Source organism: Ailuropoda melanoleuca, chromosome 6, assembly GCF_002007445.2.
Source record: "Ailuropoda melanoleuca isolate Jingjing chromosome 6, ASM200744v2, whole genome shotgun sequence".
In the NCBI taxonomy this organism is placed as follows: domain Eukaryota; kingdom Metazoa; phylum Chordata; class Mammalia; order Carnivora; family Ursidae; genus Ailuropoda; species Ailuropoda melanoleuca.
In genome coordinates this window covers 16,812,745-16,839,824 of record NC_048223.1, presented here as the reverse complement: position 1 = coordinate 16,839,824, position 27,080 = coordinate 16,812,745, and the positions used below count along the sequence as shown (strand labels likewise).

At 35.4% G+C, this 27,080-nt stretch overlaps 1 protein-coding gene across 2 annotated transcripts in view; it reads left to right on the top strand.

The window, feature by feature from the left end:
• The window catches only part of ATP2C1 (ATPase secretory pathway Ca2+ transporting 1), a 169,312-nt gene that overhangs the window by 105,155 nt on the left and 37,077 nt on the right, over positions 1 to 27,080 (top strand). For both annotated transcript variants that reach the window (XM_034662009.1, XM_034662008.1), the window contains 9 exons: positions 6,624 to 6,779; positions 7,520 to 7,588; positions 8,568 to 8,643; positions 11,867 to 11,933; positions 16,882 to 17,006; positions 17,879 to 17,976; positions 20,591 to 20,686; positions 20,774 to 20,863; positions 22,680 to 22,784. In XM_034662009.1, coding sequence (XP_034517900.1) covers positions 6,624 to 6,779; positions 7,520 to 7,588; positions 8,568 to 8,643; positions 11,867 to 11,933; positions 16,882 to 17,006; positions 17,879 to 17,976; positions 20,591 to 20,686; positions 20,774 to 20,863; positions 22,680 to 22,784 — 882 coding nt within the window. The remainder of the gene's footprint in view (positions 1 to 6,623; positions 6,780 to 7,519; positions 7,589 to 8,567; positions 8,644 to 11,866; positions 11,934 to 16,881; positions 17,007 to 17,878; positions 17,977 to 20,590; positions 20,687 to 20,773; positions 20,864 to 22,679; positions 22,785 to 27,080) is intronic.

Sequence of the window (27,080 nt, the reverse complement as noted above, 5' to 3'; positions counted from 1 at the left end):
TTCGAGAGTTGATTCTGTCAGTTTTTGCCAGCCTATGATTTTTTTAGTAGAGAGACCAATTCTTTGAGTGCCCTGTTCACAAATTTTTATATCAACCTAAGTGTATTTTTTTGATAAGTCAACTTGATAAATTGATTTACAGTATGTTGCCCCCCCCTTATTGTAATTTATCACCAAAACTTTGGTTTTAAAGGTTTCTGAATTACTAAACTTATATACAGACTTGTTAAAAAAAAAAAGCAATTTTAAATTAGCTGTCAAAAGAAATTGAGTAGAATATTGGAGAAGGTATATGGTATATTTGTGAAATTTAGGAACATTCCTATTTGATGTAATCACTCTTTTTGGATTTGGAAAGGATGTGTATTTCTGAATTGTCTTGAATTGTTATTATACGTCTATATGTCTAAATTGTCTTGGACTGTCATTATACAGTTTGGAAAACCCATCCATATGTAGAGCACTGGGAATGTTGGTTCTCTTAGAGTATAAAAGCTTGAGCTGTGCTTAGTGTTTTGTTGTCTGAGTTTTATAGATCATTGGTTAAAAAGCAGTGTGAGCTGAGAAATCTGTTTAAGTTTAAAATGTTGAAGAGAAAACTTTTTTTTTCTCATTAAGTCACTAGAATTTAAAAAGACAATATGGGAGGGTTTGAAGTGAGACTTAATCTCTTTGCTTTAAGATTCTCATTTCATACGGGTAGGAAAGTACTGTTGCAAAAGTAGGTCCCTTTTTGAAATTTGGTTTCCTTAAAATCGTCTTAGCAAAATATCCTAGAAATCATTGTTAACCAAATACTGGTCTTTAAGTTATTAGCCACTTGATCAAGTTGAATCTATTTAGCACTTAAGTCAGAAAGTTACCAATTCAATAACAATATAAATATTTACCATGAGATAAAATCCATTGCATGTAGGCCTTTTTAAATTTATAACACTTGGTTGTGACGTAGGTAGTTTGGGTCCAAGAACCCTCTTGGCTGCTCCTGTGGGAGCATCCCCTGGGTTCTTGGCTTCATGCAGGATAGAAATCAAATATGAGCAGGAGAAAGTGAAAACAGAGTTTATTGAGTAGTCGTGAGTGACTGAGACTAGCAGATGGAGTGTCTGGGAGACTTGAAAAGGAGAGGAGAATGAGTCTTGTCGTTGTTTGGGGTTAGGGATTTATATTGGAAAGAGGTCTAGGGTACGTGTTCCTTCAGGAATCCTGGGTAGGGTCCAATCAAAGGTGAGTGTCAGGTGAACAATAGGTGTCATTTCATAAATGACCAAAGGTAGGGGTTTTTGATGCCAGTGTCAGCTGAGGTTTGTTCACAGCTAATGTCCTCGAACATGTTCAGGATCTGGTTCTTTTTGGATGTTGTTAGGTGTTTGGGGCCTAGGACAAAACTCAGAGAATGATTCACTTTCTTGCTTCCCCCTTGAAGTGGGGATATAGTTTCTTTGGCTGATTCAGAAACAAAATACAGAACATGAGTAAATGAAGCCTAACAGAAAAAGAGCAGAGATGGAGTGTTTCTAAAATGGAGTCCCTTCAGCTTCCCTATTTTAGTTGGTTAGGCTTTGATTGTTAATAAACTAGAGCTCATGAAGACGTTTTCATTACATTTTCCTTCATTTGAATAAACAGTAAGAGGAATCTTAATTTTTGAGACCAAAAGTAAGAAATTTTGTCCTATCAGACAGCTGCAGATGATTAGTTTGGAATTCTTTTCTGGGGAAAGAAAGCCATTTCTGATTTTCTTTTAGTTCTAGACTAGAGAGGTGATTGATTTCAGCAGCATACAGTATACCAAGCCTTTCTTTAGTTTAAGAACTTATCTGTTGCTATGTTAGTCCATATTAACTGTAATTTTTTTAAGCAGTCATTTTTTTGCTTTTTGGGAAAGCTTTGTGACTTAGGCTTGTAGTTTCTTTCTGCCTAATATTTTATAGAATAATCCCGTGAAGTTTTTCAACCAGTTTTGTATGTATTAAATATTCAGATGTGGATTATGTATACATCTTGATTCTTATTTATATTCTGACTTTTGAACTGTGTTGTGTCTTACACCTCCAGTAGAGTGCCTGAGGAATAATGAAGAGAAAGTGAAACATAATGTTTCCCAATTCATTAACAGCTCTTCTGAAGGTTTACCATTTAAACTTTTGGCTAGAAGTCAGTTCTTTGATTTTGTTTTATTCTACCTTTCCATTTCTCATAAATGCAATGGATAAATGACTCTGATACCTTTCTTCCTAGATGAATTAAATTGTGACTGTGTTAAACTGTAATAGGGTTGCTTAATTCATTAAATACCACCTTCTTAGAAATGACTTTCTTCCCCTCACTCCCCCAAAACTACTTCCTGTGGAAACTCTTGTAATCACCGTTAAGAAAAAATAAGTTGTAACCTAGAAAATAGTCTTGCTCAGGGTGCCTGGCTGACTCAGTTGGAAGAGCATGCAACTCTTGATCTTAGGGTCTTGAGTTCAAGCCCCATGTTGGTTTTAGAAATTACTTAAATAAATAAACTTAAAAACATTCTCATTCCACAGACAGTTGAGATCTGTGCAGTTTGCTACATTGTATGATTTGGACAAATTTTATTGATAATGTATTCTTTTTTTTTTAAAGTAAGCTCTAGGCCCAATGTGGGGCTCGAACTCAGGACCCTGATGTTAAGAGTCATATGCTCTATTGACTGAGCCATCCAGGTGCCCTATTAATAATATATTCTTGATTTTCTCTACACATTTATGTGTATGTGTGTATATACACACACACACACACACACACACACACACATATTTATATATATACACAAATAAATATAAAATAAAGATCTAAAGCTCCATTTTTTTCCCACATCAGTTTCTACACTAGACAGAGCTGACTGCTGTTGTGCTAAAAATGATGTTTCTTCTTTGTAGAAAAACCTGATTTGAACAAAAATTCCTATTAAATGGTTATTGAACTGCTAAGCTTGACACTGAAGAGCTAGGTCACTGACAGAGCCAATAAAGCTGTGCTTTTCTTCCCTTTTTAAAAAGTCAGATTATTTTCGGGGTGACTGGGTGGCTCAGTCAGTTAAACTTCTTCCTTTGGCTCAGTTCGTGATCCTGGGGTTTTGGGATCAAGCCCTGCATCAGGCTCCCTGCTCAGCAGGGAGTCTGCTTCTCTCCGCCCTCCCTCCCCCCTCCTCGGCCCCTCCGCACTGGTCATTCTCTCTCTTTCTCTCAAATAAATAAATAAAATTTTTTAAAAAGTCAGATTATTTTCATATTCTTTGTTCTGATAGACAACCACCAAATGTTTGTATTTATCCATGTTTAAGATTTATGTTTAAAGCAGAGAGTCTTCAATGGAAAAACATTAATTTTGCCTTTCTCAGGGAGGAGGAGTTCTGTAGATGTACACAAGTATTTGTTTTGAAATATTGCAGGTCTCATTTTTTTTTTAAAGATTTTATTTATTTATTTGACAGAGATAAGAGGGAACACAAGCAGGGGGAGTGGGAGAGGAAGAAGCAGGCTCATAGCGGAGGAGCCTGATGTGGGGCTTGATCCCACAACGCCGGGATCATGCCCTGAGCCGAAGGCAGACGCTTAACCGCTGTGCCACCCAGGCGCCCCGCAGGTCTCATTTCTAATTAGAGTCAAAAATTACATGCAGTTTTGATTTTTGTAACAAGCATTGAAGAGGAGCTTGCTAAATAAAAACTTTTTGTTGACTTGTAATTCAGAATAATATATAATTTTTAAATATAACTTTTCTTAATGTCTTCTAGAAGCAGTCACAAAACTAGGGAGGAGAAGTAATTTGCAAATTGATTCTCTAAATAGTTAATAGGAATTTGGAGTTAATCTTTCAATGTTTGGGTTTCATCTCCATAGCTTACTATCTATATGATGTTGGGTGAGTTACTTAACCTTTCAAAGTGTCTGTACAATAGGGGGGATGATAATAATAGTACCTGCCTCATTGGAGTTGTTGGTAGCTAAGTAGTTGTTAGTAGATAACTTAGCATAGGTGTGTAGCAAGGTGCCTTGCAGATAGTAAGCAGTGAAATATTAGCTGATTGTTTTTAGTACTAGCGTCATCTTTGAAGAATGACCTAACCTTTTTTTCTTACCTTGGTAATAGAATGTATTAGTGTGAAAAATTATACAGTCCTAAGTTTAATTTGGAAAGAAAACGTCAAATAAACATGTTCCTTTAAAAAAGAAAAATTCCTTTGCCTTTGAACATGGTGGTTTTTCTTTTTCTTTTTCTTTTTTTCTTTTCTTTTTTTTTTTTTTTTTTTTTAAATCTGTAGTTAGGTTGAAACAATGAACCCAGATTTACCTGGCCTGTCTTTGCCTATGCAATTATAGAAAATGGGAAGCTTTTTGAAGACTAAAGGACAGGTGATCTTTACTTTAAGGTAGACTTTTTATAAGCCTGTTTTGATACTAAAATCTATGACATTTACATGGTATTAAACTTTTAGGAAACACTAGCACAGTTTAGTCTCTTTGAAATTATATGGTATAATTTATTTTCATTCTGAACATTTTTCAGCTTCATGATCTAATCTGTAATCTCTTGATTACATTTGCAAAGTTATATGTCTGCTTAGCACAGGAACACACCAGGCATATTCATACCCCCATGGTCTTTGTACTTTTTGCTTTCTTTGCCTAGAATCCTTTCATCCTGATTGTGGCCCATCCTTGGGGCCCTCACGTTAATCATGACTCTACAAAAGGGTTGTCTACTTTTGAGAGATGTTCTTTCCTTTATCCAGAATGTCACTCCCCATCCTCATGCATTTTTTCCTCATTATGATGTATTGTATTACATACTCTTGTTTTTTTATTTTTAGATCACTTTCCCATAAGAATAAGAGCTAAGGGCAGGGACTTAGTTTTGCTGCTGATTCCCATTGTGTATGATATCGTACAGGGCCTGGCATTAATAAATATTTTTTAAGTGAATGAATCAATGAAATTGATCAAGTTAAAATATAGTTTTACTGAATAGATGGGGAGGATGCATGAGCCAATTTTTAATATTTATTTTCTAGGAGATATTTATGCTCTTGAAAAAATGAACCATTTGAAACGATGAGATTTATTATTTCCACCCCATACCCCCACCCCCATAACCCAGCAGGATTTCAAGTTTAGAGTATTTTGTACATAGTATGAACTGTCAGTCAAGAGGCCTAATTGAGAACACCAGCTCAGTTTATAATAGCAGCAAGACTGCACAGTCATTTAACTGCTCTGGGTTCATTTCCTTATCTTGTTTCTTTTCTAGGTTCTATCTCAGTGCCTGGTACATAGTTAAGGTAGTCAATAAATGTTTTTTTGGGTGAGTGAATTAACCTGTAAAATGAGTAAAATAATGCACTGGGTCCTAGTTTCTCAAAGTATCCTAGAGACCCTAGAATAAGAGCTTCTGGGATAAAATGGATCAGAGAAATTTATGAAACTATCCCATTGATTCACAAAGTTAAATATTCCTCAGAATCACCTGGAGGGCTTATAAATAGTCTTTTAGGTTTACCCTCCCCACCTCCGTATTTGAAGTAGGGTAATGAATTTCTAAGAAGTTCTGAAGAGGTAGGGAGAGGTGATGCTGGTTATGCCGGTCCTGCTGGGACCACACTTTGACAACTTATTTTGTATCTGTATTTTAGTTGAGGTGATTCACACTGACCTATTGAAGGTTTAAAGAAGCACTATCTAAGTAGGGGAAGCTGTTTAACTCTTAACTCAGTATTTCCAAAACTTTTTTGACTTTAGTACCCATTCTGTGTGTGTGTGTGTGTGAGAGAGAGAGAGAGAGAGAGAGAGAGACATCTGTCTATCACATTGTACCCAATGTCTATGAATGTCCTGTGGGTCATACTTTCAGAAATAAAACCAGGTCACGTCTGCAGTGTTTTCCACATATAAAATGATGATTTTGTTTGTTTGTTTTTGGCATGCTAGGGTAGGTGAAAACTTAATTAATTTGGCATGCTAGGTAGGGTAGGTGTTAGGAGTGAAACTCTCAGAATTGAATCCTGTTGCGCAGATGGAAGATAATATGATATTCGTGATCTGCATGGAAGCATTCATATACATTTTTTATTTTTGCTGACGTACATTTGGGATAAATGTAAGGATATATATAGCCAGCAGAGTTTCATGAAAATTGAGCCCAAAATGATGAAATGATTTCTCTCTCAGTACTTTTTATATCTTTTATTCATATTTCTCTTTCTGCATGTTTTTAATCTGCCAAACACATTTTCATAACTTCAGTTCATGACAAAATTAGGAAGTAATATTTTACCATGAAAATTGTTTTCTCTAGATAAAGTCTCAGCTAGTGTTCCTTTTCTTTTGCTGTGTTTAGAAATTTAGGCTAATCTTGTCTCCCAGTATAGCGTTCTGTTTTGCATGCCGGATTTTGTTGACTTCACTGCATATTTTAAATATGGTTGTACTTATTCTGGTCTTCTTAGAGTAATGGATATAATAAAAGATTTCGGTAATTATCAGAAAGGGGATATTTGAGAAAGAAGTGATGGTTACAAACTCTTCAGGTATTAAATGTAGGACAGAGAGTCTTCAGACTTGAACTCAATGGAGTACTTTATGTTTTCCAAGGCTGTGGATCTTTCCATTGATGAGTCCAGCTTGACAGGAGAGACGACACCTTGTTCTAAGGTGACCGCTCCTCAGCCGGCTGCAACTAATGGAGATCTTGCATCAAGAAGTAACATTGCCTTCATGGGAACACTGGTCAGATGTGGCAAAGCAAAGGTAGTTTTTTCTCTTGTTTTGAAAGTAGCAATTCCTTTGTCTTCAACCTTTTTAAAAAAGTTCTATTTATGTGGCTCTTTTAAAAATATATGACAAAGAAATGACAGAATTAAACCTAATCCATAGCCACTATTTGTGAGACTAAGGAGAATCTATGTTCGTGAGGTGTAATATGTCCATAGTTCTGCCATTTGCCAGATAATGGAGCCTTTAAAAACAGTCCTCAGTATCTGTTTTTTTTTTTTTATTTTGTTTTAGTTGGAAACAGCGGCACATGGATATGTTCATTACTAGCTAAATAAAATTTTAATTTATGATAATGGTACTGGCTATCATATTCTGACTATATACCACTCGTACTGATGGATTTTAGATATTTTGTTTCCTGGATTCTGATATTTCACAAATACAGAAGACATGATTCAGTAGCATTTGAGGGGAAAAAGAAACTACATTAAATGTCTGTCTTGAGTATAAGACAGTTTTGAATTTCAGAAATGTTAATATAGACAAAGAATGGGCCTCAGAATTGGGTCAAGGCTTATATAGTAAGGCATAAATACTAGTGATCTATAGTCATATCACAAAGTTAATTTGCTAAGGGAACTTTGGATATGCATGTCTGTCATTTTGACTGTGCACAAGGCTTTGGAGAAAGTGAATGAGAGGTTTTGGTTTTTTTTGCTTGAGAGAGGTGATTCCATCTGAATGTAAATGTATTTTCCTGTTTTACTCTTTAGGGTATTGTCATTGGAACAGGAGAAAATTCTGAATTTGGAGAGGTTTTTAAAATGATGCAAGCAGAAGAAGTAAGTACTTTGTTAATGATGTTTTAATTTCAAATCTGAAATTCTCTATTATAAGTAGAGGAACAGAAAATATTGGTGGATTATTCTATGTACTATTGAAAGTAGTATTTTATTGAGAATATCACTCAGTTGTCTATGTTTAAAAACATAATGGAAAGACTGTATTTGAAAGGGCTTGAATTGACATTGTTAATACGCTAAAACATTTTGATATTCATCGTTTATAGGAGAAAAACGTTTATAGCCAATTATTTATAGGGCCTATTCTTTTTCGAAATTAGCTTTATATTAATTTTAAAAATTACTAAATAGTATGTTTGTCTTCTACCAAAATTCCCACCTTTATTTAATTCCAAGTAATGGGGAAAAAAGATTGTAAAGTAAAATAAACCTGGAAGCTATTCTTGTTTAAGGGTATTGAAGATTAGTTCTCTCATTGAAAATGCTTTCTTATGTATAAAAAAGAAGTTGCATTCTACAAATGTCATATTCTCCCCAAATCATCTGGATTTCTCAGGTAACCTGCCAAGGTTCCAGTGTGTGATGCAGTATATAAAAACCATTCCAAGAAGCTTGGCAGTGAGGGGAGTGCTAGAAAAGGGAGTTAGGTGATCAGGGAGCCAGCTGGAGAAAAAGACTTGGATTGCAAGCTTGTGTGTAGATACAGAAAGGAGAAGATTGGAAAAGTGAGGGGCAGTGGATGGTAATAAAGTCCTGGAGAAGCTGGTAGGGAGAATAGATTTCTTCTCAAAAACAGGTATGGAGAGCATGGACCTTTTCAAATAAACAAGCTTTTAAAAGTCACAGCCTCAATTTCCTCAGTAAAGGGAGTAATACTAACCTTAAGGGAGAGGTGTGTATGTCATGGGTATGTTAAGAGCTAGCATGATTATGTCAGTCACTTAGCAGAGTCCCTAGCGCCTAGTATATTTTACTAAATTTAGCTCATTGTAGTGACACTCTTTTCCAATTTGTCAAGGCACCAAAAACCCCTCTGCAGAAGAGCATGGACCTTTTAGGAAAACAACTTTCCTTTTACTCCTTTGGTATAATAGGTAAGAGAAGAGTGAGTATGTGTATCTCATCTATTTACTTAGGATTTTTTTGTTTGTTTTTTTGGGGTGGTTTTTTTTTTGGGTTTTTTTGAGTGGGAAGGGGGAGTTTAGATAGATGCGTAAATTTGTTTATTCATTTAATTAATTTTTAGCTTACTAGTGCTTTTTAAAAATTATAAAACCAGCCCCCAACCATTGTCCTTTTCTACAAAAACAAATTAGAACTCCGTGTAGTTCCTATAATCAAGGAGCATTTCTGTAAACATTTTAGTATTTGTCTTTCTAGTTTTCAACAAAATGGATAGAAATGTTTTATGCACTACTTTTCCTTTTTTTTTGTTTCACATTTTCTTCATAAGCATCTTGTCATTAAATAGATGCTCATTAAATTGATGTCATGAAATAGGTGGTTGTATAGTATTCCATTATGTGGGGAAAAAATATCTTAGGCCTCTTGTAGATATTTCTGTGTTTTTTGAGTTTTTAAAATTATGTAAATGATTCTTCAATGCAGGTATCTTATTAAATTCTTAAAAGTAAAATTATTGGATCAAAGAGTATCCATGTAATTTTCAAATTTTGGGCATAGTTTTAAAGGTTTTTGTTTCATATTGCCGAATAATATCTTTCATCAGCAAGGCAGAGGTATTTCTCTTCCAGTACCCTTCCTAACTTTGTTGTCATTAACAGACAAATAAAAGAATTCTCATTATTTTATTTCACAGTACATTATTGAGAAACAGCACTTTTGTCATATGAGTGTTGGTCCTTTTTTTTTTATGACCTGCCAGTCTATTATCCCTTCTTCTCTTGTGGCTTGAGTCTTAGGCTGGCAACAGCTCTTTGTATAATTAAGATATCCATCCTTTTGTTACGTTTTTTCCCTCCAATTTTTAAATTCCCTTTGAGGGATAAATATAATAAACTTGGTACAGGAGAGAGATGTAATTGAAACATCTTCTGATAAAATTGTCCTTTTAATAATCTCTGCAGTTATAGTTTCTGTCTTTGTTCTATTTATAAAGGTTGTCCCAACCCCATGTTGTGGACAGTGTTTATACCTATTTAAACATCAATCTAATACTTTAGTTATTATTTTTGACACTTAATTTTACTATTTAGAATTTTAGTGTAAGACTTAAGGTAGAGTTCATAACATTTTTACTCAAAAGTTAATTATCCCAGTACCATTAATTCTGTAATCCATACTTCATTCACTGAGTTGAAATGACATCTTCAGCATACATTAAACACTTGAATCAGTTTTGGAGTCCTTTCTCCTTTAATTTTTCCATGATGTTATTTTATTTTTTAATTTTTTAAAGATTTTATTTATTTGTTAGAGAGAGGGAGGGAGGGAGAGAGAGAGCACAAGCAGGGGGAGCAGCAGGCAGAGCAAGCAGAGGGATAAGCAGGCTCCCCACTGAGCAGGGAGCCTGATGCGGGGTTGGATCACAGGACTCTGGGATCATGACCTGAGCCAAAGGCAGACACTTAACCCACTGAGCCACCCAGGCGCTGCTCCATGATATTATTTTAATTATTCTTGCTAGCTTAATGTTTCAAAATTAATAATACAGTTTTAAGTTAAAGCAGATTTCTATGCACTTTCAGTTAAATAATTAAATATTACTTCTGTTGATCCTTCTGTCTTCATAATAAAGTAGAATGTAGAAAGGTATTTCATTCCTCCTTTTTAACTAGTATGTAGTTAATTTGATTATTTGATTATTGCTGTTTATTTTCTAGAATTTATAGGGAATTGGGTAAATCTAAGGGCATTTAGCCAATTAAATCTCCCCAGTTATATTAATGCTGTACCATGAAACCACCTCACTTTTAGTGATAGAAGTCTTTCAACTTTATGGTTATCTGGTTTTAATATAATGAATTGAGCATAATTTTTCTTGTTAGGATAGTATATGCAATAGGATAAGGGTTAAAATCAAAATTAGAGGTCAGCAGACTTTTTTTTTTTCGTGAAGGGCCCGATAGTAAATATTTTAGCCTTCAGTCCTTACCAAAGTATTTCCAGTATTCTCGGATGGAAATACTCAATTCTGCATCAACGGGATAGCAATCATAGACCGTATGTAAACAAAGGATGTGGCTATGTTCCAACAAACCTTATTTACAAAAGCATGCAGGAGGCTCAGATTATAGCTTGCTGACCTCTGGTATAGTTCATTGAACATAATTTCTTTTGTCAGGATAGTATTTTGGATAGGATCTTAGAGAGTCACCATCTGGATTATTATTTTGTAGCTGTAGAAAAATGAAGAAAAACTTGTTTAAATGTTTATATTGATCTAGAATGAAATCTTGAAGTGGCTTTATTTTATTAAATCTATAATGGTACTGTTTTTTCTCAACAAAACCAGTAGTGTACTCCATGCCCCCCTTCATTTCAGAGACAAAGGTTAAAGCAGAGAGTATGTTGTTTGGTTTATGTTAATTGATCTATTTAAGATTATTTATTTATTTGGCAGAGTGAGAGAGAGAGAGCGAGCACGCACAAGCAAGGGGTGGAGTGGCAGGTAGGCGAAGAGGGAGAAGCAGATTCCCTGCTGGGCAGGGAGCCTGACATGGGGCTGGATCCCAGGACCCATGAGATCATGACCTGAGCTGAAGGTAGATCCTTTATCGACTGAGCCGCCCAGGCGCCCCATATGTTAATTGATTTTTTATTTGTAAGTGCCACAGAAGTAGTAATTTTAAAATGTTAATGCAATTTTAGATATCTTAAGTAAGATAAATCACTCTTTGAGCCAAGTCCTAAGTATTCTTTTGTTTGTAGTACAAGCTTTATACATACTGCCTGGATATTTAGCTATGAGAAGTAAAGTTCCAGGGTTTATTTTTGCAAAGCTGCTAGTAAATAGGAGATCTGTATGTCTTACTCTGCCATTCTTTTTTTACCCTGTTGTATGAAAATGCTGACATTTTCTTATAGTGGGAATCCTCAGATATTACTGCTTTAAGGGGTGGATGGCAGCAGTTTTAACAAAAGGTAAAATGGTGTGCGCGTTTACAGCATTGACTTTAAGCAGCATTAATTTTAATCTCCCCTGCTTAGTGGATTTTTGTAAAATCATGTAATTATGATCTGATGCACTTTCTTTTATGTCGGGATTTTTTGGCTGCCCTCAGCTTGTTATTCTATCCCATCTATACTTACATGATTATGTATAAAGGGAAAAATACCTATTTGATTTTGTTCCAGGTATCATCATGTTGGTTGGCTGGTTACTAGGAAAAGATATCCTGGAAATGTTTACTATTAGTGTAAGGTAAGTTCTAATTGTTTTATAAATTGAAGTCTTTTCCCTCTCTTATTTCTCTAATAGGCATAGGTTATGTTCCATTATGAAGGTGTAATGTGTGCAGAAAAGAGTATAGTGTCTCTACTTAAATAGTTCAGAATTCATATATTGAAATGAATTTTAGGAAAATGAAAACCTATATATATAGCAGTGAAGAAAACCTGCACTAGATGTCTGGTATTATCAGTCTAATATTGTATTTATATATATAAATAGACAATTAAGGATTTCCTAACTGAAAACTAGCAGCATGAAAGAGAAAGACCATAATAATAGAAATTGAATAATCAATCTCAGAGGAAAATGAAAAATTCAAGAAATAGCAGAAAAATTAAAACTAGAAAGCATTTTTATTTTCAGAGATCTGTGAAGAAACTGCATTCATGATTAACAGATTATGACAGAAGAGGATCAGAGGACAAAAAAAAGTTTTTAGAAATTGTGATTTTAACAGCTGGGTATTAAAAATTCAATTTAAGGGTTGTAAAGTCAAAGAGGGCTCCCCAAAAAATAGAGTAAAATGTCCAAAACAGAGAATGAAATAAAAGTGATAAAAAAGAATAATTTAATAAATGCCATATCTAATGGCAGTTTCAAATAGAGGGATGAAGAAATTATATAAGAAATGATACATGAATATTTTCTCAATCTGAAGCAAAACATGAAATTTTTGTAGTTTGTATGGATTCTCTAAGTGCCAAACAGGATGAAAAAACTCCCAACCTAGACACATCATTATTAACTTAAAGAAAACAAATTAGATCATCTATAAAGGAAGGATAATTAGACTGCTATCAGACTTCTCGTTAGCAACTACAGTTTCCACCATGGGGTCTTTTTATTTATTTTTTATTTTTAAGTATTTTTATTTTTGAAAGATTTTAGTTATTTGAGAGAGAGAGATAATGAGAGAGAACATGAGTGGGGGAGGTGGTGGGGGGGCTTTGAAGCAGGCTCCTCCCTGAGCAGGGAGCCTGATACAGCCCCATCACAGGACTCCAGGATTATGACCTGAGCTGAAGGCAGATACTTAACAGACTGAGCTGCTCAGGTGCCCCCCATGGGGTCTTTTGAGACCCTTCTAAACATTTCAGCTGACAAAACTTTCATAGGTCACAATTGGTACCTGTGCCCTGAACAGTGGGGCAACTTAAGGCAGCCCTCTTCTGAGAGAGTCTATGCAGCAGTTCAGCTTCAGGCACAAGGAGATTGGGATGACCTTGTGAGTTAGGGAGCTATCCTGGATTAAAATGTTTCATACTCCGTGGGGGCCAACATCTCTGGAAACATACTTTCCAGGGTACTTGTAAGAAACATGTCCAGTTTTAAGAGTCACCTACACTCAGGAAACTCGAAGTGATAGCTTCCTGTAAGATAATTAAAATTCTTCCAGTCCATCTACAGTTTATCAGTCAGGAGATCCCTTTATCATAAGCAGTGTTGCCTAACAACATAGTTGGCATAACTACCCTTACCAGGTCACTAGAGGAACAGAGCTAGAGATTTAACCAAGTGCAGAACGGAAAAAAGATTTTATTAACCCTTCCTCCACAATAACATTGGATTACATTAGAGAACAGTGGGGCAGTGCTCTCAGACTATGAGGGGAAAGGATTTTAAATCTATAAATCTAGGCAGAGACAAAGTATAGATCCAGTTAATTACAAATAGATAGGCAAGTAATCAGAAAATGTATTCCTTCCCTGCCCTGTATGAGTTCTAGTAAAACAAGGATGAGAAAAGGAAGATGATGATGTATGGGATATAAGTAAGAGGAGAACTCACCTAGACACCTAAGGAAAAGAAATCCTGGATGACAGCTCTTTTGTAGGCCTAGGAAGTAATAATTCAAATGTTAGAACAAAAACAACAAATTAAGAAAAAAATCAAATGGATTACAAGGAATAGGTAGGTTGAATAAGAGGTTAAAAGATACTTGTGATAGGGTAAAGGAGTATATTTTTTTTTCTCAAAGGGGCAGAAACACAATTTGAAACTCTTGGCTTCAATCTGTATAAAAAAGACTGAGGTGAAATACAAAATAAATTTTAAATGGGGCATGAGTTTGAGATATTAAACATCAACATATTCTCTATTACACTCATTTTTAGATTTTGAGGGGTTTTGTTTTTGTTTTTGTTTTTTTAGCAATTCTGTTTGCGAGGATTGCCACCCTGATTTTTATTCCTGCTTCAAGGTTTTACAAAGGCCAAAACATTAGCATAAAATAAAACTCATTCTATTTTGCAATTATATGGGTCCATTGTCCTTTTATAAATTTAGATAAGATATATTATGGGATCTTTTGTGACCTTATTTTTCCTGTGTTTTGAAACATTTTATTATTTCATTACCCTAGCAATTATTTTAATAATTATTTCCAGCTGTTCTAAAAGTGAGTAAAAACAATAAGAATGCAGAAGAATGATGGGATCACTTATAGGGTTGATGTAATAATAAAGTAAATCATCATTATTCTGTTATCCTTTAATTTTTTTATTATGTTGCTCAGAATATTACATCGTCATTTACAAAGGTATAAAAGAAGTTTAGAGAGTCATTGTTGTCGTCGTCTTTTTTTTTTGTACTCATTAAAGTTAAGAATCATAATTTTTTGCTTTCCACCATAATGACAAAGAATATCATAATTTTTTGCTTTCCACCATAATGACAAAGAATAATTGATAGAATAGTAATTGGACAAACCAGAAGATGAATTCAAAGAGACAAAGAGCCACTGTATGCTCTAATGATGGGGGTGAAATGTAATCAAATTTAGTGAAATCTTAACACTATGAATCTTTGGATGATGGTAGTCTAAATTTTCTGAAACTCCTGAATTAATGGGTGAATAGTTTATTTCTAAGGACAAAGAAGGAAGGACAGGTATTCTCTTTCAGTTAGTCATTCTGTAGGAAGGAATTCATCATGCAGTGTTTTCCAACAAGAACCTAGACCACCCCTTTTTGTTAAAAGGATGTGTGTGACAGTTTTCTTTAATCTTTTATGGTATTTGTTTACCAACTTTTACTTTATACCATTTATAAGTGAACTACCAAAGGCTGGTGTGAATATAAAAATGATTAAAAGGAAATAGATGACATAGAAATGAAAAACTTAATTGGACTCATGTTATTGGTGTTTATAAATCTAAAAATTATGTTATGAAGATGATGACTGTTCTCTTTTCAACAGAATTATGAACCATCCACAATTTCAAAAGTGTTGCATTTTGAAGATACAAAAAGCAAAACCAGAATTGATAAGTCTGTAACCTATTGGAAATGTATTTTGAATTTGAAATCACTTTTTGTAAAGTGAATATATTCTAGGTTCTTCCCTGACAGTTGATGAGCCATTAGTTGCATCCAAAGGACGTTGCCCCTTTCAGATATATGTATTCCTTCAAATCCAGGAATATAGTTTGAGGTTAAAATTCAAACTTTCTAATGAAGTTTTTCACAATCCATTTTATTCCTCTGTAGATTATTTATAAAGTGATTTAAAAACGAAAGAATGGAAAGTTCCGTTAGATTTAGATTGTGAACAATGATGCCTGTTTTTCCTGATACAGTGACGGTTAATGGAAGCCTGAGAAAAGAGGATTCTGTTTCAGCATAGACTAGTTCAAAAGAGAGAAGGAAGTATTAATGATAGTACATATTTCTTTGGAGCCCAATGTGGGGCTTGCACTCACAACCCTGAGATCAAGACCTGAGCTGAGATCAAGAGTCAGACGCTTAACCAACTAAGCCACTCAGGTGCTCCGATAAGCACATATTTCTTGACTGTTAGTGTACACTATTTAGCCAGTGGTATTGTGTCGTTCATTGGCTTTCAAATTTTAGAATTAACCTGTAAACAGAGCATGAAAGCTTAATAATGCTTACAGAACAGGATGCTAATGATTATCAAGTTAGATCATGCTAAAGAAAAAGTGGGTAATAGAAATTGGTGAGTAGAAGCAGTGGATGCAGCAATGTTAGAATGAAGAACAGGAACGCATATGTCCTTACCTGTAGGTGAGTCAAGACCTAATATTTGGAATGGGATAAAAATAGAGACTTTAATTTTTTTAAAAATTGGAAAGGGAAACTAATTTTTTTGTTGATAAAATACACATACCATAAAATTTACCATTTTAAAATGTACAATTCAATGGAATTAGGTCCATTCATAGTGTTGTACAACCACAACCATTATTAAGTGTCATCACCGCCAAAGAAAACCCTGTGCCCAGTGGACAATCACTCACCATTCTTCCTTCTCCCTGGCCCTTGGCAGCCACTAAACTGCTTTCTGTCTCCATGGATTTGCTTACTGTTAATATTTCATGTAAATAGAATAAAAACAATATGTGTCTTTTTTGTCTGGCTTCTTAGCATAATGTCTTCAAGGTTCATCTGTGTTGTAGCATATATCAGTACTTCCTTTCTTTTTATGGTGGAGTAATACTTTATTGTATGGATATACCACACTGTTCCATTTATCAGTTGATGGACATTACAGTGATCTTTTGGCCATTGTAAATAGTGCTGCTATGAACAGTTATGTATAAGTTTTTGTTTGAATACATTTTACTGTTAAGTGCATTTATAGATGAGAAAACTAAACTATAGAGGTGGAGTAATAATAGCTCAGGGTCAAACAGGTGAAAATTGGTGAAGCCACGGGTATAAATCTAGGCAATCTGATGTCACAACCTACATTCTTCAACCACTACACTTAACCTGGCAGCTAGTAGGTGTCCAGTAAATGTTAATCAACCTTTTCTTCCTCTTGAGGTCATTTTTGAGTGTTAACAGTATTAATTTTGTATTTTTATCAGCCTCTGTTTTAACTAACAGCCAATTGAAATTATTGCTGTAGGTACTATTAAATTTATACTTAAATACTAAGTATATGTTGGTTACAGTTTGGCTGTGGCAGCAATTCCTGAAGGTCTTCCCATTGTGGTCACAGTGACTCTAGCCCTTGGGGTTATGAGAATGGTGAAGAAAAGGGCCATTGTGAAAAAACTGCCTATTGTTGAAACTCTGGGTAAGTATGTGGTAATATGAGCACACTTATGCAGTGCAGTAGTGTGTTAGTTTACATCAATAGTGACTCATCTTCAGATTGCTAACAGTTTTTGTCTGAGAGGCGAGCATAGTGGTATTTGACTTGTGGCAAAGTTAAGTATGGTTTTCATGACCAGAAAAGGTAATTAGAAGTGTGTATCATTCACAACAGGGGACTTTCAGAGAAATCTTTGTGTCATGGAATGTTCTAATGCTTAAATCATGTATAAAAGAAATCTATATAACAAATGAAACCTTGGAGCAAAATTAATAGAATTTTTTTCTTTTGACATTTCAAGGAAGATAACTGATAATCGTAGATCCTAGAACGTCATATCCCAGGTGAACTTGCTGATAAGAACAATAAATATACAACAGTTGTTAAATGTTGCTATAACATACTTTATGTATGCTATGAATTTTTTTTTAATTTAGGAATCCAAAAATACTGAATTTTATTTTTTAGTTTGCATTATAATATTGAGAAGGCAGAATACCTTAAAATACTGACTGAAAAAATTATATGGGTTTATATTTAGGTACCCTTAAAACTTTCTAGAAAATGTATTATATAAAGTTATAAAGCTAATACTGAGAAGCTCTGTAGAAATTCAATTGCAAGTTAATAAGAAAAAGTCAACATTTATCACTATTTTTTAATTTTAACTTCAGAGCTTACTTTATGGTAGTGAAAAGCATAATGAGAGAAAACAATCTAAAATTATCAGTGAGCTTGATTTGTACAAATTAGGAGGAGCAGAATAGGCTTCCAGAGTCTGTGATTTGTTTTCAATGTGAACTTGTTTATTTCTCCCTGACTCTTTTGGTGACATGTAATGATTTATTCTGTAGGCTGCTGTAATGTGATTTGTTCAGATAAAACTGGAACACTGACAAAGAATGAAATGACTGTTACTCATATATTTACTTCGGATGGTCTGCATGCTGAGGTATTCTATAGATTTTTTTTTTAACAGCAGTATTTCTTTGTTAAGAAACTTGGTGTTTAGACATTCCTAACAATTCTAGTGTCTTAACTTCCTTCAAAAAGACTGTAAATTCATTATCAGCAGAGCCTTTTCCTTTTGCTACCAGTCTTGATCCCACTGCACTTGTACACTCCATTTCTACAGTCCAGAAACTTTGAATCATCCTTGGCACCTGTCTTTCAATCACCTCTAGCCGTTTGTTCCCAAACTCTTCTTGCTCTCTGTGTAGCTTGAGGGATCTTTAAGAACCAAATGTTAGCAAGTCACTCCTTTAATTAAGATGTTTCAGTGGCTTTCGTTGTGACCAGGTTCCTGAAGTATGGTCTATCAAGGCCCTTATATATTTTGTTCCTTATTTCCTTCTTTATCCTTCTATGTTTCACTTTGCTTTCTGGGCACCAGATGCATGGCTTTCGGATTCTTTCAGTGTGACAGAATTCCTCCTATTTCAGGCCCTTTGCTGCTGTTCTCATGGCATAGGACATTCTGTTATGTCTTCATTCTTTGCAACTCAGTTCCAACCAGACAAACAATGTCCATCCCTCCCTCCCTCCCAATTCAGTTAATTAGCATATAGTGTATTATTAGTTTCAGAGGTAGAATTCAGTGATTCATCAGTTGTATGTAACACCCAGTGCTCATTACATCCCGTGCCCTCCTTAATGTCCATCACGCAGTTTCCCCATTCCCCTACCCCTTTCCCCTCTAGCAACTCTCAGTTTGTTTCCTATGATTAAGAGTCTCTTGTGGTTTGTCTCCCTCTCTGGTTTTGTCTTGTCTTAATTTTCTTTCCCTTCCTCTATGCTCCTCTGTTTTATTTCTTAAATTCCACATATGAGTGAAATAATGATATTTATCTTTCTCTGATTGACTTATTTCAATTAGTGTAATATCCTCTAGTTCCATGCATTTCATTGCAAATGGTAAGACTTCATTTTTGATGCCTGTATAATATTCCATTGTATATGTATACCCCATCTTCTTTATCCATTCATCTTTCAGTGGATATTTGGGCTCTTTTCATAGTGTGGCTATTATGGACATTGCTGCTATAAACATTCAACCCCACTTATTTAAAAAAGCTTTGCTGACACCCAGAACTAGCCCTATTTTTTTCATAGCACTCAATGCCTTTTAGTTTTCAGCCCAGGTAAAATTTTGTGTTCTTTTTTATACTATAAGTTTTAATACAGCAAAACTAAGTTGCCCAACACAGGGCCTGCCTCATAGTAGTAAATATTTGTTGAAAGAATAAATGAATAAAGGAATTACTTTATGTTAAAAATAATATTTTTGGCAGTTTTTTAAGCGCATGTCATCTATGTGTATTGGTTAATTTTGAAGCTAGGTAAGGATAAGTTCCAGTTTCTTCCCAGTCTTAAAAGGATTTCTGGCTGGTATGTTTGTTCACACTACTTAAGATGGGTGCAGTACTTTAAATTACATTTGCATCCAGTTTATCGCATCATTAGACAAATTGATGGAAATTGTACTTAGGCTTATTTAATTCCATTTTACAAGGCTTTAAAATGAGACTGTTGATATCTAGGGTGTTAGATTTGGTTAAGGATACCCAATACTCTGTTGTTGAATGTGCCTTTTCTGGATGATTCAGGGTCATTGGAGTTACATGTGCTTGTATGGTTCAGGTATGGAAGGTAGCATATAAGTTTCTGTTGTTCTAAGCCCATACTTTCATACGTCAAGCATTAACTGTTAATTTCTCTCTAAACTTATTTTTACTGTGAAATTTAACTTTTGTTGGCTTCGTTTGTTCTAGCCGTACGGCATAAGTATCTGGCTTTTCACTAACTCTGATTTTTAAAACTGACATGTAATATACTATGTTAGAGTAGTTGGTAAATGCTAGGATAAATCATGTAATGTCTCTGAGCCTGCATATTTGCCAAAAGAATTCTGCTTTTTTTCTGGGTCTCAGGTTTGTTACAAATGTTAGATGTGGAAATGGATTTGAATTTCTGGAAAATTTACTATGTTTATAAATGTAATGTTACATAAATTTAAAACTCATTTATGTATAGAGATTTTCATGGTATATCCTTCATTATGGTATATTTTAAGTAGAAACAATATAAAATTATATTAATTAAATTAGCACTGTATTTCTACTTAAATACACTATACATTGTTATAATTTAATTATTCATATAATTATAGGTTTGCCATTATGGTAAAAATTAGAATCTATATGTATTTTTTTAAGATTTTATTTATTTGAGAGAGAGAGAGCGCATAAGAGGCAGGGAGAAGAGTAGAGGGAGAGGGAGAGAATCGCAAGCAGGCTCTGTGCTGAGCTCAGAACCCAACAAAGGGGCACAGTCTCACGATGTGAGCTGAAACCAAGAGTTGGACACTTAACCAAATGAACCACCCAGGCACCCCATAATTTATATACTTTTAATTATTAAATGTTCTTTTAGACACGTGCTTTTCTAGGTATATACATTAACAGTATCAGTGTATAAAATGAAAGGAACACAAGTCATCATAGTTTTTGGTTTTTATACATTACTATCTATGGGTTGAATTATCGACCCAACTTTATGTTCCTTAGGTTACTGGTGTTGGCTACAATCCATTTGGGGAAGTGATTGTTGATGGTGATGTTGTTCATGGATTCTATAACCCAGCTGTTAGCAGAATTGTTGAGGTAAGTACTTTATTCTCTAAGAAGGTGACTTTTCATAATGACTTAGGACACAGTGATGGGTTCATAGTTTCTGTTTATTTCTCTTAGGCGGGCTGTGTATGCAATGATGCTGTAATTAGAAACAACACTCTAATGGGGAAGCCAACAGAAGGAGCCTTAATTGCTCTTGCAATGAAGGTATGTGCCTGATTTCTCTTCTTTGACATATGAGAGATCACTTTCACAAGAGAATGTGAGGCCATCAATTTCAGTATTACTTGTTTTTAGGTGTAGAATGAAGACGCAGAATATTTCGTTGTTTTATTGCCTTTTGGAAACCAATTTTATTCTTCCTGGAAATCCAGAGCTAATACAAGAGCTAATACAGCCTTTTCAGTATAGCTTTATCCCTTACATTCAAGAAATGAATTAATGACCAGTGATTAGATTTCTTCTTATGAAGGAACATTCTCAGAGTTTTTTGTGGAAAACTTTCTAAATGTGTGTAATTGCTGAAGTACTAACTTTCAAACGAGTAAAAGGTAACATTCTTTAAGTATTTCCATGTAAAGATATTAAGGCCATTATGAGAAATCAACTTTTCTTTCTCTAATCTACCCATTTCCTCCATTATCAATATCTTAAAATGAGTATAGAATTAGAATTTGTGTTGGAGACAAAGGGTGCTGTTCTCTGCAACCTTTTCTTCTATCCCAGTTGATATCCTCTTCTAAGTCTTAAATTTGATTAAACGAGAAACCTAAAATCCCCTTTGTCATTCCCATAAAAAAGATTAAAACTCCTACTTTTAAGAGCAGTCTTAGAAAATTTTGAGACTTGTGTGAAACAGGATGCTTCTAAATGAGGTTGTTTGAATTGAGATTCAATATAGAAACATAGGTTATATTTAATAAAATAAAATTGATAGTTTTAGAATATATTTTTGTTAACAAAAAGCTACATTTCTTAACTAAAATAGCATTGAATAGCTTTTTGAAAGATATTTAAAAGTTCAGTCTGTTAACCATTATTTAGTGTGTTACACTTAACCTTACACTGTTAACTTTTTTAAGAGATGAAGAGTGTGAAACCACCTCCTTATTACTGGGGACCTCACATTTTAGGTAGGGAGTTAACACTGACATGCTTGGAACAAATACAAGCTAGACCAATATAGCAGATAGTTAAGTCTTGAGACCTAGGCTTTGAGCGATACCTAGGATTTAGATAGGAGGTAAGCTAGGAAAAGAGCAAGGATAAAAGCATGGAGGAAAAAATAAGCACAGAATGCATGGTGGCTTATGTATTGGTTAGCTCGGATAAAAAAAAGGAGTTTGAGTAACCCAGAAGATTGTTAAATAGACTGGTGGGTTCCTGGAGGACCTCTGAAAGCTAGGAAGAAGAGTCAGAACATGTTTCAGTAGATAGCAAAGAGACAACAAAAAGCAATAAAAGCTAGGTTTTTCAGTAGTTTGAAAAATGTTTTTGAATATTTGGAAGAAAATATAGAGGGTATTGGGAAAAATAGCTATAGGACACTGGTAGTAGTCAGAATATCAAGTGGTAGAATGTAAGGGAGTAGGATGGTAGCAACAGGAAAGATATATTTGAATCCCTAAGAAGTAAGAAATTGAATTTGAAGCTTCTATTGATCATAAAAGTACATGTTCAGTATTGGTTGGGTACCTTTATTTATTTGTATCCTGCTTCCTTCCAGAATTTGAGCCAGTAGAGATTTTAATCTAGTCAGTGTTGAAGAGTTGGTCTACATACAGTCCAGGTAGCTTGCCTTAGACTATATCTACACACCCAGACTTTCATCTTGATCATATATGTTGCCTTTCAGAGAAATGTGGTATATATAGATGGAGCACTGCTATTCTGTCAGCATTATTTGAAAAATACGCCAGGTATCTCTAGCCAGCCTCACTGTTAAGTTGTGACTGTTGTTCTTTGTTAAAGGAAAAAATAGTCACATGTTGGTGAGAATTAACTTTCTTTTTGTGCCATATAGATGGGTCTTGATGGACTTCAACAGGACTATGTCAGAAAAGCTGAATATCCTTTTAGCTCTGAGCAAAAGTGGATGGCTGTGAAATGTGTACACCGAACTCAGCAGGTACCCTTCCGTGTAAAGAGTATTTACTTAATCTTATTTAATGTAGATGACTATGTTGTATTTATTATCCACCTTTAGGTTTAAACAATCATTGAGCATAACAAAGGCCTATTGCTTTAAAGTGTGTATTATTCATAGTAACTCATCCTTGTTGTTCTCATGTTCTCTTTGAATTCATGTGTAGGGACATTGAGTTTTGCTCTGTGAGCAAACAGCTTAAAATGAGTTGGAGCCTGGTCTCAGTGTCCTAGAACTTGTGACACCAGATTTTATCAACATTTTTGTTGTTGATGACTATGTATTGCAGGTTTCTGCCCTCTGGTGTCAATCTGTGTTCTTTCACTGAAGGAATGTCTTGTCTTCAGAACAAACAGAAGCATATTATTTTGTGGAGAAGTGGTTACCAAATGTGTATAATTCATGTCACTTGATCCAGCTTACAAACTGGCAAAATGACTGCACTGCTATTTCAAGTCTCTACTTTGTTCCTAGGTGATTTAGAAATGTTTACAAAGTTAGTGTAATAAGAGGTCTTATTACACTAAGAGTTATCTGCAGTGTATAATTATGTCACTCATAGTTGCTGTTACCAGCTTGATGCTTAAACTTACTTTGCCTTTAAAATATACATATTTGTTATTTTTATATTTTCTTTATTAGGAATTAATAATTGGTTATATGTTTTCACCTATGAGCAAATAGTTTGAAACCTTTACATCTCTATAAACAGGAATGAGTGAGAGGATTTCCCTTCACCCCCATAATAAGTAGGAAACGTAATTAGTTTTTTTTTTATTTTTTAAAGATTTTATTTATTTATTTGACAGAGATAGAGACAGCCAGCGAGAGAGGGAACACAAGCAGGGGGAATGGGAGAGGAAGAAGCAGGCTCATAGCAGAAGAGCCTGATGTGGGGCTCGATCCCATAACGCCGGGATCACGCCCTGAGCCGAAGGCAGACGCTTAACCGCTGTGCCACCCAGGCGCCCCTCGTAATTAGTTTTTAAAAAAAGATTTTATTTATTTGGCAGAGAGAGCGAGCAAATGAGCACAAACAGGGGGAGCAGCAGGGAGAGGGAGAAGCAGGCTCCCCACTGAGCAGAGAGCCTGAGGTGGGGCTCCATCCCAGGACCCTGGGATCATGACCCAAGCCAAGGGCAGACGCCCAACCAACCGAGCCACCCAAGTGCCCCAGAAACATAATTGATTTTAAAAGAAAAGCTGATTTGCCAACATTGAACTCGTGAATAGATGTCTGCCAGGAATTCTGTTCATGAGGGGAGAAAAGATTTCTGTTTAATCTTTAAAGGAACTTTTATGAATTCCTGGGAGGGGAGACAAATGAAAATAAAACTGTAAAAATAAAATGCCTTTAAACCTTGTAACATAAGGGGTGCCTGGCTGGCACAGTTGGGGGAGTATGTGACTCTTGATCTCACAGTTGTGAGTTCGAGTTCCACATTGGGAATGGAGCCCACTTCAACCTTGTAACACGAAGTTTTCAAAAATTGCATTTGAGTTAGATAATTTTCAGTTGATGTCCCTCGACATAGAGTTATACAGCAAGAATATGTATGAGTTTATTTGGAAGGTCTGTTTCTTTACATTTTATGTATGATCACATAGTATTTCAAGATAATGTGGTTCATGTAAAGTTTAATGATTTGACTTCAGCAATTTTGAATCTAGCTTCATCAAAGTTGTACTTTGGAAGTTGTATTTTGATGTTACAATTTAACTGATCTTCTCCGTTGTGGGAGTGGGAGATAGGTAGCAAGCAGGATATAAGTTTGAAAAGATTTGTGTGATTATTCTTCTCATTTGCTGATCTGAAGAGCTTCTCTTACAAAACAAAACCAGCCAATGTAATTAACAAAATCCAAACCCACTGTTATGACTCAGGATCTAGAAGAGGTCAGCCTGGCACAGATGTGGCAGATTTACTAATTTAAAAATAATCCCAGTGGCTCAAATAGTCTTAAAAAGACTTTCATTTGAGCATGTCAGTATACATTTAATTAAACTCTCTCTCTCTGGAACATGCCAAAATGACAACCAATGAATAAAGGTTATAAAAAAGAGAAAGTACAGAAGACTCAGAGTGAAGATGAAAACTAAGGCAGAGAGCTAAAAACAGGAGATCAGTTTGAAATTCTGGGTTAGGAACCAGTAGAACTTCCCCAAGTGCCTTTTCTGTTTCTTGAGGCCAGATCATTAGCCCTTTTTTACCCCTGTAGAATATCAGAAATCTCATCTTGGAGATAAGAGTGGAGGGCAGAATTAAGCCTTACAACTGAAAACAGAGTGATTAAGGGCAGGTCATTGTCCTGTAGAGGGTAAGCCTCTAGCCCTAATTCCACTTTCTTAGAATGCCTGCGGGGAGATCTCCCTATCCTCACTCTATAGTAAGAAGATCAGTTGTAGAGAAGCTGACTGGTCCCAGGGAGTTCCCATTGGTACCAAGTATTCTTTTTTTTTTTTTTTTTTTAAGTAGGCTGCATACCCAGCATGGAGCCCAACACAGGGCCCCAGTCCACGACCCTGAGATCAGGACCTGAGCTGAGATTAAGAGTTGGATGCTAAACTAACCGAGCCACCTAGGTGTCCCTAGTACAGAGTATTGGGAGGAAGGGCAGAGGGAGAGGGAGAAGCAGACTCCGTGCTGAGCAGGGACCCTGATGTGTGGGACTCGATCCCAGAACCCCGGGATCATGACCTGAGCTGACAGATGGTCAACCAACTGAGCCACCCAGGTGCCCAGTATCGAGTGTTCTTAACTAAGCTCTTCATTCACTGGTAGAGTTTACTGACTCCTGGTCATCATTTCATCACCCTATAGTGAGGGCCATCATTTGATAAACCCTATCAATGCCCCTGGAGCTTCTAGACCTTTAATTTCTTCAGTCTTAGTGAACTGAATGGGACTGCTGAATAGTAGTCAGGGATTGCCAGATACTTGGGAAAAGTCTTCAGTATGAAAGGCACAGACCAAACCAACAGAGAAAGGGGTCTCAGCAAAATGATGATAATGCTGGATGCTGAAGATTTCCAAAGACAATAGAAAATGACAACAAAATACCTTAAATAGAATGTTTTTAAAATAAAGTCAAGGAATCTGTCAGAAAGTGGAACAAAAGGTCAAAGAGGTGCTTAATAAAAAGGATAAGGTACAAAAATCAGAAAATAAATGGGAGGGCTCACACCTGCCTCATAGTGGTAACAGGAAGAGAGTCCAGAAAATGGGAAGTTTTTTTTTTAGGATTTGTTTATTTATTAGAGAGAGAGGTTGAGCGTGCATGCACACACAAGAATTCACTGGAGGATGGAGAGAGGGAGAGGGGAAGCCATCTCCTCGCTGAGTGGGGAGCCTGACGTGGGGCTTGGTCTCAGGATCCTGTGATCACGACCTGGGGCATAGTTGAAGCCAAAAACCAAGAGTTGGCCGCTTAACTGAGTGAGCCACCAAGGTGCCTCCAGAATGGGAAGATTTTGTTAAATAGCACAGAAAATTTTCCAGAGGAGGGACCTCAGCTTCTAGAGTAAAATTGCCTGCCAGCTGCTCAGCACAATGAATTATGTTAAAGAAGGGTGGCATGAAGGGATTAATACAACAGTGCCCATAATCAAGAAATTTGAGGATGCTTAAGGAGAATTCTAAAAGCTTCCACAGGTTTGGGGGCCAGAGGGAGGCAAGGGGAAGATCATATACAAAGGTTTAGGAATTAAATTAGCTTCTTTAGACTTTTCAGTCGTAACACTGGACTCTGGAGGCTGGCAGATTAAATAGAGGAATGTCTTCAAATTGAGAGGAAATTTGTTCTCAGCTGAACTTAAAAATGTGATAGAATAAAAATGTTTTCAGATATTCTAAGTCTCAAAATGTGTATCCCATACACCTTAGATATTTGCAGATATTTTATTCCAAGATAAGACAATAGATAAGGCAAAGGAAGACTTAAAACTCAAAGAGTTCTAACCTGAAGGATGGTACAAAGAATCCCCAGGATAGAGGTGAAGAGAAGTTCCTGGATACAATCGTGGAGCAGGCCTACAAATTGAGCAACTCAAACTAGAAAGGAGAATAAGACTTAAGATCTTCAGTAATGATGTGGGAGGAATGAGCTTACCTGCTCATTTAATCACATGAAAAATACCATTGAAAAGGACTTTATATTGCATGGAAGAGTTTGGGGATAATTAGTAATAGGTATAAATAAGCAAACAAAAAAAGAGGAAGTTATAAACTTTTTTTTTTTTAAAGATTTTATTTATTTGATAGAGAGACAGCCAGCGAGA